At 40.5% G+C, this 17,873-nt stretch overlaps 1 protein-coding gene across 4 annotated transcripts in view; it reads right to left on the reverse strand.

Moving 5' to 3' along the window:
• Nucleotides 1-289: 289 nt before the first annotated feature.
• The window catches only part of LOC141401317 (trypsin 3A1), a 51,242-nt gene continuing 33,658 nt past the window's right edge, over nt 290-17,873 (reverse strand). For all 4 annotated transcript variants that reach the window (XM_073981455.1, XM_073981454.1, XM_073981453.1 and 1 more), the window contains 3 exons: nt 1,090-1,440; nt 669-964; nt 290-595 (listed from right to left, as the gene is read on the reverse strand). In XM_073981455.1, coding sequence (XP_073837556.1) covers nt 443-595; nt 669-964; nt 1,090-1,369 — 729 coding nt within the window. In that variant the 5' untranslated portion in view covers nt 1,370-1,440 and the 3' untranslated portion in view covers nt 290-442. The remainder of the gene's footprint in view (nt 596-668; nt 965-1,089; nt 1,441-17,873) is intronic.

The following is a 17,873-nucleotide window of genomic DNA, read 5'->3' on the forward strand; positions in this document are numbered from 1 at the left end:
GTAAGTAGAGTGAAGATAAACTGTCAAATAGCCTTCTCAAAAAAGAGTGTCTAACAGGCCGTTTATATATAACAAGGTTAACCCAGTGGGTCTGGGTTTCAAATGTCATTTCCATTGTATATACTTCAAACAAATCCTCATAAAGAAGGTTAACCCTGCAAAAAACTATAATATAAACGCCGTATAATAAATAATTAATAACTTCTTTACATAGATTTGTGGAAATCAAGTCCCTGTAATGGCTTCGAATCTCTAAATACCCCACTTTTGGCCCAGTAAAACAACATCATTCCAATTTGTTACATATAAATGTAGGTAGGTAGGTACATGTTTTATTTTGTTTATTAACTAATTCTATACTTATTTTTAGAAATATCACAGTAAAATAATTACAAATTAACACAATATGGTACATATCACACATACATAAATATTCACAAATCTATCTAGAAAATATCACAGATTCCATCCATTGAATATATTTGCTGACTCTTGTATAAATTCCGGGAAGGCCAGGCCGGGCACAACCAATACCTGTTGAAACAACACCAATTAAAAAGTTTTCCTTGGACATCAAGGGGCCGCCAGAATCAGCCTAAGTAACAAAAAAAACATGCATTAACAAATAATTCCCAACAAAGTTTTTAAGAAAGAAAGTCGTATAATACCCAGCACGAATCAATGCCACCATTTTCATAACCGGCACACATTTGAGTATCACTAATGATACTGCTGGGTCTTCCATTCAATTGATATGACTTTTCACAGGCATTGTTGTTCCACACCCGGACTGTGGCCTTTCTCAAGACATCGGCACGATCACCTTCAGCTTGATTCTCATTAGTCCAACCCCAACCGGATACTGTGGCCAGTTCATTTTCATTACTTCTCAGCAAATCGGAATTTAAACAAGACGGCTGGATATATTTAGAAAATGCTATGGGCTGTAATAACTCCATTAAAGCTTCACAAGACAAAGAAAGTACAAATTAAAAAAAATGAAACAAAGAAAGATAAACGTTAGTAACTCTTCAAATTTGTAAACAAAAAAACTTAATCCTATAAAATCATATTTTTGTTTTTAAGTACCAATATCATTTTTCGGACTCGTGCATTGATAATTCGGATGCGGTATTATATTCTTAAAGTTCACTTGCACCGGTGCAGCTCCATCCCGTTCATTGTGTATGCCATTCAAGTACTGCGATATACTATGCAGCCCCACAACACCTTGGATTTGTGAGGGTTTCATAAATTTATTCAGTCCATTGCAGATACAGTGTCCTGCCGTTAATATCCATTTTTCGTGTATTATTGTTGCCCCACAGAAATGTCCACCGCGTCGCGTTAAACTAACCATGTGGGGCATTTCATGTCGGTCTGCTTCGAGGCCACCGACAATTTTCGGATTACGTTGTGAGCAGGAGGAATGTGATGAAACTGTAAACAGGAACGTTGCATGTGTTTTTGGGGGTTAGAACCTAACCATCTACCTACCTATGGTGGTGGATATGTTTCCCTGGACGCATATTCGTAAAATTTGGAAATGGAAGAACTTAGTGCTGAAAGATTACCTACCGAATTTATTTTTTAATATTACTGAAGAAATGGATACTTTGACCATTTGGATATCTTTGCTACTCAACTCCTGAGGGATATATATAGTGGGTTACTTTTCGCCAAAGATACTCTAACATCTGCTTTACATGAGAGGGGATCCCTTTCGAAACCTGGAAGTAAATAGAAGAAATGTTTGTGGTATAATGCAATTTATAATATGTATATCTTTTTATTGGAAGAGATTGCAGCTTTATTACTCCAATTAGTTCTAATTAACGTTTGAAAATGTAAGTTTGTTCAGAAATCCAACTTTATATAAAATCATATGATATTTCTTCAGTATACGGGAAAGTGTTTTTGCTGTCCAATTTTGGCAGCGGATGCTCAGTTTTTCACATCCGCATCCACCACACTCAACCTTCGGCGAAATGCAAAAGATACCGGGAGTGGGTGCATGCCAGGAGTTGTTCTGGACTCGTCCATGCGAGGGACTACAACAGGGACTATATTGCTGCATGCTGGGGGAACACCGTCTCATTTAAAAATACGAGACTCCTTCGCATTCGCACACGCAGCATTTAACACCAGTTGTTGCTGTTCCAGTCCTTTTTGTCATTTAATTGCAGTGGATTTCGAGGTGTATTTTATAATGGATTTTATGCATCGGAAGAAAATCAAAGTCGCAGAGGTGCAGGGAACCAAGCTCAACAACAACTGAAGTTTACATCGTTGTGATGGTTACAACGTACTGAGGAAGGATCGCACCAGAAGCGAAGGTGGGGGACTAGGCATATCTGAGGAAGAATCGTGTCAGAAATAGAATAGCACCAGAAGCGAAGGTGGGGGACTAGGCATATCTGAGGAAGAATCGCGTCAGAAATGGGATAGGGGGTAACATTCCTGTTGCTCTAGTCTGTTCAATACAGACCTATTCGCTTGAGCCTGGCTCTAATTACTCGTACATGGAATGTATGGTGGTAGCAGTCAGGTGTGGAACTGCCAAAGTAGAGTTGCTTAACGTATACATACCGCCGATAAATACCTGTACTCCAGGGTATGGGTACAACATTAGCTCGCTTTTGGAAGTTCATAATCGACTAGTCTTCGGGGACTTTAATGCTGATCATGAGTTGTGGCATTCGGTCCTCCGTAATTACCAGAGGGATATAGCGCTGGCTCAGCGGATTGATAGCTCTATGTTTTGCACGGCCAGTGAGGACGCCCCTTTCATCGTGTCACCTGGTAACCTGTCGTTTCTTTTGGGTCAGACTATATCTCCGTAATTGTTATCATCAGTAGACCACCCGATTTCATTACCATTGAACTCCTCACTTACATAAATGACGGGAGAGTTCGTTCCGAGATATTATCAAGCTCAGCCGTTCTCTATATCACGTGTAATGATATAGCCCGAAGTGAGACCAAATTTTTCAGCAAAGGCGGCGGGATTATCGCCCAGTGTCCCAATGTCCCCTGAGTCAGGTAGTTGACACTGGAAGTTCACAGGTTGGTCTGGGGAGCATGGATGGAACAAGCGGCTAAAAATCATCTGTAGTATTGCAACATCGGAGCCAGATGAGTTGAATTGTGGGTAACGGTTAAGTCACTTTCGGACCCTGGGAAGATGGAAGATAGAACCTCACTCAGGTTTGGCGACGTTATGCTGACTGATTTCAAGAGGTGCGCGGATTTAGCCATGTACGTCAGTCCTTCTGTCTGTCTGGGTGGATGAAGCGCCCTGCCCTAAGCACTCTGTTCATCAGGTATATCTGACTGAATAATATTCAAATAGTGGTGGACTTGGACATATCACATCTCACTTGAGTTTGATTCTAGTGACCCACAATGGGATAATCGCGTGTAGCGTTCAAGTGTGGAACCGCAGAGATAGAACTGCTTAATGTGTATATCTTGCCGATTCAGTGTTGTGTCCCGTGTTATTCACCTGATATCTGACCACTGTTTGAAGGCGATAACCGGCCCTAGATGATTTTATTGCGCATCATGAGCTGCGACATTTCATTCTACGAAATGACCAGGGGGTATAGCGCTGGCTGAGCAGGTATATATCTACATTTAGCAGCGTAAAGGGATCACCCGACTTTATAACCTTTGAACGTCGTACTTTTCTTAATAATGGAAAAGTTAAATGGCAAGGGATCAGAGAATTCACCAACTAACGCTTTACAGAACTGTCCAATTCCTCTGATGGTGCGGAGCAGAGTTTAAATGGTCGAATAGCTGAAATAAGACCTACTTTCTTAACAAATGTGACTATATTAGCGGATAAGTGTAATAAGCAGGTTAGTGGGTGAACACAAGAATCAGGTTAGTGGGTGAACACAAACTTAAAAAAGTGATTGAGGCAACTGAAGATCTAATCTGCAACATTGAAACCGGTAGTAGGATATTGTGGACAACGATATGACTTTTGTCGGCGTGGTTATGACAGATACGAACAGATACAACAATCCGATCATTTATTGAGCAACCCGATAGAGACCGGGCGAAGCCGAGGATTTGTTATGTTATAGATGTTATCTGGTGCCCAAAATCATCCAAAGTGCTTGTGATGCTAAAGCTGATTGAAGAATTAGGAGTGTAGTATTTGAGCGAAAATCCTCAACTAATCGTAAGCACCGTAATAATTCCCGAAGCTTGCTTGTTTACGAATACCAGCAAAGGTGAATGGGGAACAAATTTCCTTTAGCGGCACCTGACGGAAAAATTCGGCATTTTCACCACATGTAGTTCTTTTCGTACTGATTCCAACGGTGTATAGCAATTGTCCCGGAAATGTATACTCCTCGAAAGTTCTTCTATGGACAGGAGCAAAACTCGGGAATGGGAACAAAATTTCTTTTAAATTGTAAATTTTTCCCTAAGTTGCCGGCCTTCGGCCGGTGATTAAAGACTTTCTCCTATGGACAGGTGCAAATCTCGGGAATGGGAACAAAATTTCTTTAAAATTGTAAATTTTTCCTTAAGTAGCCGGCCTTCGGCCGGGGATTTAAGACTTTCTTCTATGGACTGGTGCAAATCTAGGGTATGGGAACAAAATACGTTTCCGGGACAAAAATTATACATCGTTGGAATAAGAATAGAAAGCGCTACCTGTGGTGAAAAATTGTCTTCCTACCTTAGGTGCCGCTAAAGGAAATTTAAGCCGGTGAATGATACAGGCCGATCTCATTTTTATCACCACAAGCGAAAATACTTAAAGCTGAAAACACATCCAACGTCTGGGAAAAGTATTGTGTCGTTTTGGTCGTTTGTACACTGTTGGGCTTGATGCCGAAAAATTTAAATTCATTTGAAATATACGCTGGACTTTTGTGTCGGCGTCGCCCTGTTGTTGTTGTTTTTTTTTCTCAACGCCCAACACAAAACTTTACCTAAACGTTGGATGTGTTTTCAGCTTGAGGCGTTATTTTTTCTCGAGCATCAGAGCGTGATTTCCAATTGTCGATCATCAGCATGGGTTTCGTATGCAAATCAACATTACAACAGGGTCATGGCATCTCCACACATACTTGTATTAGTTGAGGACTCAACCAGAACAAACCTTGGCGCTCGACATATCAAAAGCCTTAAGCTGAAACCACATACAACGTTTGGGTAAAGTTTTGTGTCGTTTTGGCCGTTTTTACACTGTTGGGCATGATGCCGAAAAATTCAAATTCATTTGAAATATATGCCGACAAACAGATAAACGCTGGACTTTGGCGTCGTCGTCGCCCTGTTGTTGTTTTTTTCTCGACGCCCAACGCAAAACTTTAATCAAACGTTGTATCTGTTTTCAGCTTTAGATATTGTCAAGACATCGAGCAGACATGAAAATATTTGGCCTGTTCCCGTACTTTATAAAGTGGTAAAAGTCGTAAAAGTTGTAAAAGTCGTAAACGATTTTCATATAAATTTTGTGTACGGGAACGCAAAATGTGTAAAAGTGGTAAAAATTGTAAAAACTTTTTAGTTCTGGAACAGAGCTATTATGTATGGACGCCAGTCGTACGTAGAATTCAGGAACAAGATGTCGAAGTTCCGAAGAGTTAAACAGAGAATTCCTCAAGATGGGGTGATACCTCCGGAATTGTAAAACTTCTATCTTTCTTCGATTCCACGTCCTCCCGACAGCATTGAGATCGTACCTTTGCAACTTTGTTCTCCAAGAAACAACACAATAAAATTGTTTTTAATTTTCACAAACATAAATCAACGAAAAATTAAAAACAGATGATTCATTGTTTTCAGGAAGAAGAAGAGTTGGTAGTGCTTACTAGAAGAAATTTGTCCAGCAAGAATTTGCAAACTCTCCGTAAACGAACTGTCAAAATGTCTCTCTCGAATCGCTCTCTTTTGCTGACTTTTTGTGTTAACAGACGACTTCCAGCAACAATTGGTACAAATTGTTACAAATTTTAGGGTAACCAGACAGACCTATTTTTGGCTTCTGACTACACTGTGCAACACTGAAAATGCAAACAACTTCTAGTATGCATTTTTTGAAATTACATATCTAGACTACAAAAACCCTAGTAGTGTTTTGTCCTGTCAGATCCAGTTCGGATTTTATGGCCTCATCTAAACCGGGCTAAATCTACACTTTTTTTGCATTTATCAGGCCTTTATCTCAGAAACGAAAAGGAATTTGGCCTTGCTGTATTTAGCAATATTGTAGTCCTAAACTAGTAGAACTTATCTTTTGAAAAAAACCACATAAGAAAAACTCCATCTAGGACATCAAAATCTATAAAATATAGAAAATTTTACATAATTGCTGAAATTCTGGTCAGTATCGGCTAAACTATTGGGAGTTGAACCAAGTAACTTTTGCAAAAATCTTCCAAATAAAGTCCTCAACAATTCTTTAGAACATTCTGAAACTCTAAAATGCTTACTTCATGTTGTTTCAGCGGTATTTTGCATCATAACTTTTACAACACGTATTTCAAACACAGTTCACACCAAAGGTTTATTCTCGCATTTCGGATTTCACTACATTATTGACATTTTTATTAAATCGTCGTTGAAAAATGTACTGAAAACAACGACATAGAGGCATTTTACAACAATGACATGTTCTGAAGAGTTGTGTATTACATTCCAGGGAATATTTCTCCAAGAGAAAATATTCAGAAAAAATTAACGGTTTTGGAGATACGGTGCGAAATGTATAAAAATTGTGGAATTTTTGCATATATTTTGAAATTTGAGGCAATAAATTTAGTTTTTCGAGTTCATTATTTCTCCAAATATTTTATTCTTGTCCTTATCTACAAATTTGCTTCAGAGGTCAGAAAAAGATTCGTATTGGTTTCAGAGATACAGGCCCGAATTTCTTTAAAAACTCAATATTTAACCACGTTTAGATGGGGCCATAAAATCAGAGCTGGATCTGACACAACAAAACCAAACTAGGGCTTCTTCTTCTTGTTGTTGTTGTTGTAACAGTGTTTTTGTTATGTTTATTTGTTCGTTCCTCTGTTCAATCTGGCTCTGGGTCTATCTCTAGTTCCAGAAAAGTGGCTGCTTCGATGGGATGTAGCCACAGATCCACTGGAGTTAGATGGGTAGGTTTGGCGGGGCAGTTAAAAAGGTGTTGTGTGTCGTGCGGACCCATGCCACATACTGGGCATATGTCTTGCACGGCGCGATCGATTTCCGCCCAATACGAATTTAGGCGACTGCAATATCCCGAGCGTAGTTGAGCAAAACCTACTTTGGTTTGTCGTGGCAGCTGACGCTCTTCAGCTGCGATAGATGGAGGATGTACTCCGAGTACTTTATTCACACTATAATTGCTTAAGGCCTTGGCAACTGCGTCCGTGTGAATGCTATTCAATCCTGCTTGATATGCTTGTTGATCTAGGGGTTCTCTCCTGTATCGTTGGACCTCTCCCTTTGGAGCATGGATATCCTTCCTGATCTCCCTGAATGGGCCGGGCCTACCCACAAGATGGTGATTGGGATGGCTCACACGATAACTTCCAAGCAGGTACTGCAACGAAAGCATCTCATTGTGTTGCTTTACAGGAAGAATTTTTGCCTCCTCGTGTAGATGGTCCACAGAAGATTTGAGGAGGCACCCTGTCGCTGTTCTCAGGGCGGCATTCTGGCAAGTTTGAATCTTTTTCCAGTTCGAATCACACAATCTCGGGGACCAGACTGGGGCCGCATAGCTTACCACAGACCGACCTATCGCGTTATACGTGGCCAACAAGGTTTCTTTATCTGCACCCCAAGTGCTGCCGGCCAGGGACTTGAGGACCTTGTTCCTACTTTTCAACTTGTCGCAGATAGCTGTGGCGTGTGCGCACGACGTGAATATAGTGTCGAATGTGACCCCTAAGATTTTAGGACAGTTTGTGGTCGGAATTCTGCTACCGTCGACCACGACATTCAACTCACGTCCAAACTGCGCTGTCCATGTGGTGAACATGGACGAATGGAAAAAGGTGGTAAGATCGGTTAAATAGTTGTTCAGTCTCTCACAGATGTCATCAGGATAGGTACCAGACGCCAGGATCGTGCAATCATCCGCATACGTCACGATCTTAATGCCGTATGGAGGAGAGAGGTAGAGGTTAAACAGTTCCGGAGATATCACCCCACCTTGGGGAACTCCCTGTTTCACTATACGGGGTTTGGACTTCTTATTCCTGAATTCCACGTACGACTGGCGTCCACACATATAGTTGACTATCCTCAAACAGCGTGGAGTGCCTGACTGTATCAAAAGCTTTTGATAAGTCAAGCGCCACCATCACTGTTCTATCGCACGGCCGTCTCTGGTTGAGTCATTTACAGATATATGTGGTAATGGCGTGCAGCGCTGTTGTCGTGCTGTGCTGTTTACGGAATCCATGTTGATGATCGGCAACTTGATAGCTATTTCTGATACTGGGGAGGAGCAAGGCCTCAAGTGTCTTTGATACGGGCGACAAAAGCGAAATCGGTTTGTACGATTCACTTTTGCTGGCATCCTTGCCTGGCTTCCGTAGTGGGACCACCCTGCCCATTTTCCAGACTTCGGGAACAACGAGGGTGGCTAGCGACAAGTTGAAGACTTTGGTGAGATACTCGACTCCCGGCTCATCCAGCTGCTTCAACATTACCATGGAGATTCCATCAGGGCCCAACGCTTTGGCATTGGCAACATCATCCATTGTAAATTGTGGTGGTTCATCCTCGGCAGGAAGAGATCTGAAGCGACGTAATACTCTTCTCTTCCCCCTGTCACTCTCGGGATGCTCGACAAACTGTCGATTGAAATTACTTGCGCACCTCTTCGGGTCAGTCAACGTAACGTCGCCAAACGTGACTGAGGTCCTATCTTCCAGGGTTCGAGAGTGACTTAACCGTTTCCCACAATTCACCTATACCGGCTCCAATGTTGCAGCTCTTCAGATGATTTAACCATTTGTTCCGCTTATGCTCGCCGACCAGCCTGTTAACTTCCAGTGTCAGCTCCCTGACTCTGGGGTCATTGGGGTTGATACGACGAAGCTCATCACGCTCATTTGCTAATCCCGTTGCCTCTGCTTGGAAATTTGGTCTTACTTCGGGTATTCGACCAGCAGGGATATGGCGAGCGGCTGCAGCAGTGATGATGTCCCGGAACGTCCTTTCCGCTACCCGAACATCAGAAGGATTGGGCAATTCTCTGAAGCTGTGATTGGTGAACTCTCTGAGACTCGGCCAATCAGCTTTTTTATGATTGACGAGCGTGCGGCGTTCAGAGGTGATGAAGTCGGGTGGTCTGCTAAAGGAGACAATTATGGGGAGATGGTCTGATCCAAGGGAAATGACGGGTTGCCAGGTAACGTCATTTGTCAGACCAGGTGACACGATGGTTATGTCAGGCGAACTGTGACACTCTCCTCTAATTCTGGTAGGGGCGTCCTCATTGACCGTGCAAAACGTAGAGCTATCAATCTGCTCAGCCAGCGCTGTACCTCTCTGGTCGTTTCCGAGGGCCGAATGCCACATCTCATGATGCGCATTAAAACCCCCCAGGACCAGACGATTATGACCTTGCAAGAGCGGGCTAATATCAGGCCTATAATCAGGGATACAGCTATTTCTCGGCGGGATGTATACATTCAGCAACTCTATCTCGGCAGCTCCACACCTGACTGCTACCCCCATACATTCCATGTACGGGTCATTAGAGACAGGCTCAAGCGAGATAGGTCTGTATTGGACAGACTGGTGCAATAGGAAAGTCAATCCCCCACCTCCACTTCTGGTGCGATCTTTCCTCAGAACATTGTAACCATCACAATGCTCTAAGCTGTGGTTGTTGTTCAGCTTGGATTCCTGCACCGCCGCGACCTTGATGTTCTTCCGACTCATAAAATCTACTATCTCCTCGATCTTACCTCGGAGCCCATTGCAATTCAATTGCAAAAAGGCTGCATTTTCGGGGATTGGGACAACAACGGCTGGTGTTAAAGGCTGCGTGTGCGGTTGTTGTCGAGGGGACTGCGGGGGAGTTTCGTAATCAGACGACGAGGGAGTCTCGTAGCCAATAGAATTCGGAGCAGGCATTCCGGGATATGCTGCTCCCAATACAGAAAAACGAAACAAATACGAACATGTACACACTGAGGTGGCAGCCGCTGGCCGGAACATTGGTTTTGTGTTGTTCCGGGTCAATCCCGCACGAAAGAACCCGCTGCCGTGGGATTGAGGGCTTCTTGTCGTATGGGTCTGTACTTTTTAAAAAATCCTCAGTTCGAATTGTTTGCACAAGATCACCTTAAAAATGTTGCACAGTGTTAAATTGCAATCAAAATATATCACATATGCAAAATGCAAAAATTATGCATATGCAAATATTAGGTCTGTCTGGTTACCCTAAAACTTGTAACAAGAGCATATTTGTGCTTTCAGACACAATTTGCATTGCCAACAATAAAACAGTTGTTTACCAGCAAACAGCTGTTTCGTAAATGCAAAAACTGTTGTCTGTCAGGTTAAAATTAAATGCACATCTTAATGCAAATTAACGATGCCGTCTGTCTAATAAAATACAACATTTTTGCTTCCTTTATTGGCAGACAAATTGTTCTGTTTTGGCAAGTCAGCTGATTGCTTGCTGGTTTTTGCTGGGAAGGTGTCTGTTTACTTTTTACAATTTTCTTGCACAGGAGAATAAAAACTCCTTACTCTCTGAGAAAGTTCTTGCTGGGAAAGTAACCAGACAGACCTATTAGTTTTTGCATGTGCAAAATTTATGCATTTTACATATTTTCGTATGCAACAAATATTTCAGCAATATCTTTAAAAATCTTAAAGTGAAAATTTTTTTCTGTTTAAAATTCTCTTCAGACAAGTCAATAAAATAGAGAAATGTTTAACCACAGCCACGACCTTCAAAATGCCGAAATTCGGGAGATATCGTTCTATGGGGGCTATATGAAGACGTGGACCTATACCGACAAATTTCGGGGAACATTTTTATACCCCCAACGAAGACTTAATACAAAATTTTAGCCATTTCAGTGGTATATTGAGGCCACAACCATCAAAATACCGGAAATCGGAAGGTACTGTTTTATGGCAGCTATATGAAGACGTGGACCTATACATACAAATTTCAGGTGGAAAGTTTCATACTACCAATGAAGACTTAATATCAAATTTCAGCCATTTCGGTTGGATATTGAGGCCGCAATCTTCAAAATACCGAAATTCGGGAGGTACCGTTCTGTAGGGTCTATTTGAAGACGTGGACCTATACCTACAAATTTCAGGTGGGAAGTTTTATACTCCCAACGAAGACTTAATACAAAATTTCAGCCATTTCAGTGGTATATTGAGGCCACCACCTTCAAAATACCGGAAATCGGGAGGTACTGTTCTATGGCAGCTATATGAAGACGGTGACCTATACCGACAAATTTCAGGTCTAAGGTTTTATACCCCCAACGAATACTAAATACCAAATTTCAGTCATTTCGGTGGGAAAATGGGCTGTAACCTTCAAACTAGAGAAAATCGGGAGCTACCGTTCTATGGGGGCTATATGAAGACGTGTACCTATACCGACAAATTTCAGGTGGACATTTTTATACCCCCAACGAAGACTAAATACCAAATTTCAGTCATTTCAGTGGTATATTGAGGCCGCAACCTTCAAAATACCGAAAATCGGGAGGTACCGTTTGTGGGGGCTATTTGAAGACGCAGACCTATACATACAAATTTCAGGTGGAAAGTTTTATACTACCAATGAAGACTTAATATCAAATTTCAGACATTTCGGTGTGATACTTAGGCCACAAATCCTTGAATATGGTTTTGCATATGCTCATTTTATGCAAATATGTCAAAATATGCAAATTCGCCTAATTCGTTTTATTTTGTGATAAAACCAGTTTCTGTCTAATGAGATTTTCTCTAGGACCATCCTAACCATATATGCATTTGCGAAGGATTCCGCTGTCTATTCATAAAGTATCGGGCCACACTAGAAAGATTTCATTAAAAAAATTTAGGAAATTATGCGTCCCTAGATCGAATTTCATAGTAGAGAAATATAATGAAATTGCTGTAGTGGGGAACTCGATCTAAGAACGTCAAATTTCATGAAATTTTTTTCATTGAAATCCCTCTAATTTTGCAACGATTTTAATTTTTTAATATGCCGATTTGCTTGTTTATCCCGTATTTCTTTCAGCCAATTAAGAAAGCTACAATAAAAGCAATATACAAAAAATAATAACCTAAAAATTAAAAAAGAAAAAATCTAAATATTAGTTAAAATTTCAAACATAATTTTTAATTTATATTTATATATATTATATAGGTGATTGCTGAACCTGCAATCTCTTCTTCATTTAAACCAGTCATCAAGCACACCAACTCTCTTTTTTTACAAGACAAATTACATTTTTTTGTAGTTTTTATTAATTTTTTTAATATTAGCCAAATTTTTAAACAAAACACCTAAGCGTATATTCAATTTCCGAAGATCGACAATGTGCTTGATGCCTAGTTTATTTTTCGTTATAAACTTACCTGCTATAATTGCTCTGAAGTGAATAAAATTACGCCATTATGTGTATAATTCAAAAATACTCGTAGTCATTGAAGAAATAAAAACGAAACATAAAATATTTTGATTAAAAATATTGAAAAAAATGTGAACAATAGTATCATTCTAAGAACAATGTAAATTATTTGATACAATTTTGAATTACCTAACAACTGTGTGCTAGAAGCTCTTCGGATTTCTCGCCAGTAATTTCTCCTTACTACAATTAAACTTATTTAAACCTGAAAGATGCTCCAAAAATATATTAAATAGAGTAAAATTAAATATTCTTTAGTCGGATACTGACCGACCACATAATTATAATATATTTTCATTACAATTTTTCTCTTCTTCTCAGTTGTCAACCCTCATCTGCCCGTGGTAAACCTGTGAACCCAAACCGGAGTGGCCATGAGGATTTAATGGAGGGTTGCCGCTTTGTTAGAAAAAGTAACAGGTAATTGACCTGTTCCCGTACTTTATAAAGTGGTAAAAGTCGTAAAAGTTGTAAAAGTCGTAAATGATTTTCATTTAAATTTTGTGTACGAGAACGCAAAATGTGTAAAATTGTTAAAAATTGTAAAAACTTTTTAGTTCTGGAACAGAGCTAATATTAACTGTAAACAAGTCCATAATCATGTCGCCAAAGTTGTTTATTTAATTGAAAATTAAATAATCCCGTGGGGGATTGCTAGATCCTCTACCGGGACCCTCCCATTGGCGAATTGGGGACGTTCGACTCGCTAAATAAACGAGTCGGATACCAGGGAAATAAAATAACTGGGGGTGACCAAAAACTAGCCTATGGCACTGCTGCCTGTGCCTTAGTATCACTGGAAGGCGGAGGTTGAGTGAACCGGAACGGCTATCATTGAAATACTATCGGCGCAGTGGCATCCACATAAACGGCGATTAAACGGCAGCTATTATCCCAAGCGTCTGTCCTCCATGTTAGGAGCGGCTTACATATCACTGCTAGTCTGGAAGCTTAGATGGCAGCCCCATCCCAGAATCGAGTACATCAGGGTAATCGCCTGGTCACTTTAAACCCCATGATTACAGAAACCACAAGAAGATACAACAATCAAAACCCCCTCCCGATGACGACCTTTGGAATGAAAACAAGGACACGATTTGGAACATGGAATATTCGCACAATGCTTTAACCCTCAAAACTTGCCCAGATAACAAAAGAGTTCTGCAGATATAAACTAACACTCCTTGGCCTCTGCGAAACAAGATGGCCGGACAATGGAGAATTTTCAGCAACCGATAATGTAACCTTTTTATACTCGGGCAAACCAGCTGGACAGCCAAGATCTAGTGGAGTTGGGCTTCTCCTTTCTAAAAATGCCAAGGAAGCACTTGCTGAGTGGAAACCCCATACGGATCGTATAATATCAGCAAGATTTCGTACGCGCGCTAGATACCTTACCGTGATACAGTGCTATGCCCCAACTGAGAACGCCGAAGATTCCGACAAGAGTGCTTTTTACAGCCAGCTCACAAATGTCTTAGATGCAACCCACAGAGGATATATAAAGATCTTAATGGGCGATTTCAACGCCCAAGTAGGACCAGATAATAGAAATTTGGAATGTGTAATGGGCAAACACGGCATAGGAAGAATGAACGAAAATGGTACACTTTTGGCAGAAACATGCGCCAGCAACGCTCTTGTGATAGGTGGTACACTATTCCCTCACAAGAGAATTCACAAAGCCACATGGATATCTCCGGATTGTTTAACGGAAAATCAGATAGACCACATCGCCATCAGTAAAACATGGAGAGGGTCACTTCTGGATGTGTGTGTAAAAAGAGGAGCAGATGTAGGTAGCGACCACCATTTACTGATAGGAACACTCAGGTTTAAGGTAGCTGCAATTAGAACAGAAAGAACAAAAAACGTAGACCACGATATGATGTTGCCAAACTACAAGAGGAGACCGTGCGAAACAGATACTCAAGGAATCTCGATGCAAAATATGCCGAATTACAAGCCGTCGAAAGTTCTAACGTAAATGATTACTGGGAAAAGGCTAAGTCCACAATTTTAGAAACAGCCGCCGAATGTCTAACTGCCACGAGAGCACCCAGGAAATGCTGGATTTCGGACGATACGTGGATGCTCATCGAACAGCGGAAAAACATAAAATATCAACTAAACGCAGCCAGAACAAGATCGATAAAACTTACCTTAAACAGACACTACAATGAGTTGGATAAGAAAGTTAAAAAAAGTGCCAGAAACGACAAAAGACATTGGGCAGAAAATATGGCTGTACAAGCGGAAACTGCAGCATCATCCAACAAAACAAAAGAAATGTACCAAACAATAAAGAAGCTCAGTGGAAAAAAGACAAAATTTTCAAAAGGTAAACCTTTAGTTGGCCCAGATGGAACATCACACACAAACAGCCAATCTCAACTCGAGGTATGGGTACATCACTATACCAACATTCTGTCCATAAACCAAACAGTTAGGAATTCAAATATCTGCAACTGTGAGCATCACGAGACAAGAGACGACATAAACACAGCACCTCCTTCCATAGACGAAATATGTCATGCCATATCATCTTTAAAAAATAGTAAATCAGCAGGCATTGACGAAATCGCACCTGAAATGTTAAAAGCAAGCCCATTCACAAGTGCATTGATCTTACATCCAGTCGTCAACAAATTTTGGAGTACTGGGGAATTGCCATTCGACCTAAAGGAAGGACTGGTAATAAATGTGCCAAAAAAAAGGCAATCTTTCTCAATGCTCAAACTACAGGGGCATAACTCTTTTGAGCATGGCAAATAAAACAATTACATATATTTTAAACGACCGAATTTCATCAGCAATTGCACCCGAACTAAGAAAGCAGCAAGCTGGCTTTCGACAAAACTATTCCTATGTGGATCACATAAATACTCTAAGAATCATCATAGAGCAATCTATAGAACTAAGATCATCATTGTATCTAACGTTCATAGACTTTCAAAAAGCATTCGACACTATATCCCACAATGCCATATGGGCGTCCCTAGTATGCAAGGGTGTTCCAACAAAAATAATCGACCTTATTAAAGCTCTCTATGATGACTCACACTGCAGAATTTTGCACGACGACTTAACTAGCCAGAGAATTAAAATATGTGCAGGAGTAAGACAAGGATGCGTATTATCGCCGCTCCTTTTTAACATTGTTTTAGATACGGTGATGGCTGCTGCGACGCGGGAGCTTGGCGGCATCATTTGGGGTTTAAACGGCAGATTGACTGATTTAGACTACGCTGATGATATTTGCCTTTTGTCGCATCAGAACTCAAACATGCAACATCAAATCAACCAAGTTCAGGAGTATGCGCAGAGAGCTGGCCTTCATATAAATGTATCCAAGACTAAATGCATGCGCATCAATGCTGGAAACGCAACACCATTAACCTTGGACAACACCCCTTTGGAAGAAGTAGAAGAATTTATCTATCTCGGCAGTATGTTAACGTCGACAGGAGGCTCTGAAGCAGATATAAATAGCCGCATGCGAAAGGCAAAACAAGCATTCGGAGCACTCAACAATATATGGAGATCATCGCAAATCAGACGGAGTACAAAAGTCGTATATTTTTTAAAAGTCGTATTCAACTCAAATGTAAAATCTGTTCTATTGTACGGATGCGAAACATGGAACATGTCCTCAAGAATAGCGAACTCACTCCAGGCATTCGTCAATAGATGCTTAAGAAGAATTTTGAGAATACATTGGCCTAATGTGATTACAAACCAATCTCTTTATGAAATGTTGAACCAAAATCCAATAGTCAAGGAAATCAGACTAAGAAAATGGAGATGGATCGGTCTTACACTGAGGAAACAAGAAGGAAATATTGCCAAAGAAGCCCTTGAGTGGAACCCGCAAGGTAGCCGCCGTAGAGGTAGACCTTTGCTAACGTGGAGACGGCAAGTTTTAGAAGAACTGAGGAAGGCGAATAAATCATGGAATGAAATTAAAATTTTAGCTTTAAATAGAAATAATTGGAAAAATTTTGTTGTAGCCCTATGTTCCACCTAGGAACCTGGATATTAATAATAAATAATAATAAATTAAGGATTTCACGAACCAAACTGTATTTAACAAGTTGACCAAATAATTTTTGCAAACAATCATTTTTTTGCAAATTTTCAAAAGATAATACCAAAAACGGTGTGGCTTCGAAAAGAAAAAACAAAAAAACAAAAAAAATGTTACAACACTTTTCCAGCTTTATCTAAATAAGTGTTTTTCATCCCAGAACTCTTTTTAGTCCATACACTTTTACGGCGATTAAGTGCATTATCTCGATTTATCCACTGGATTTGCTAAATCAAGCATACTCTAAACGTACTGCAGGTATGTTTGGTCGAAATCCATTTCAGACAATATGCAGTCGGTCTGTATGTATGTATGTGTGGTAGCCTGAAGCGCATAACTTTCGAACGGAAACCCCGATTTGGTTCAAACTATGCACCTATACTTTGTCCAAACTTAGATCAAGTTCGAAGATGGGCCATATCAGTTCACTCTTGCGGCTACGTCTCCCACAGTAACTCTCGAAGGGAGTAACTGATATAGATCCTCACCTAGACAACATTTTTAAATTTTCACACAAGTGCAGTTTAATGCCATGTCTCAGATCGTTTTGGAATTTTTATACCCTACACCACTATGTGGGGAGGGTATTATAAGTTGGTTTTGGCCAAAAAGTTTGTAACGCATCGAAATAATGGTCGCAGACCCATACTTATATATACCAAAATGAATGTCTCGACGAGCTGAGTCGATCTGGCTATGAGTGTCCGTCCGTCAGTCCGTCCGTCCGTCCGTCTGTCCGTCTGTCCATCTAAACCTTGTAATCACGCTACAGGCCACAATTTTGATCGGATCGTCACGAAATTTTGCATGTTGATAGGAGTCCCGAAGGGGAAGAAGCCTATTGATTTTGGTGATGGTCGGATAATATTTAGGGGTCGGAAAGGGCAAAAAACTTAGGTGGATAAAATGACAAGGTTTTTTTCCAAAGTGAATATCTCAGCTTCTATATGGGGTATACCAAAAGCAAAACCTGACAATGAAAGTAGAAAATATCACCTTTCTAATGATGTAAAGCAGGTGCTCGTAGGTGATCAAACAACGAAGATATCACAATAGAAGCAAATAAAACCCCAATTTTCATTTTTGCGATTTTAATTTTATTGACGAATATCGCAGCTTTGGTTGAAAACTTTCCAAAATCAAAG

Source organism: Musca autumnalis, unplaced genomic scaffold (genome assembly GCF_047663935.1).
Source record: "Musca autumnalis isolate F117 unplaced genomic scaffold, ASM4766393v1 scaffold_4, whole genome shotgun sequence".
Taxonomy (NCBI): Eukaryota; Metazoa; Arthropoda; class Insecta; order Diptera; family Muscidae; genus Musca; species Musca autumnalis.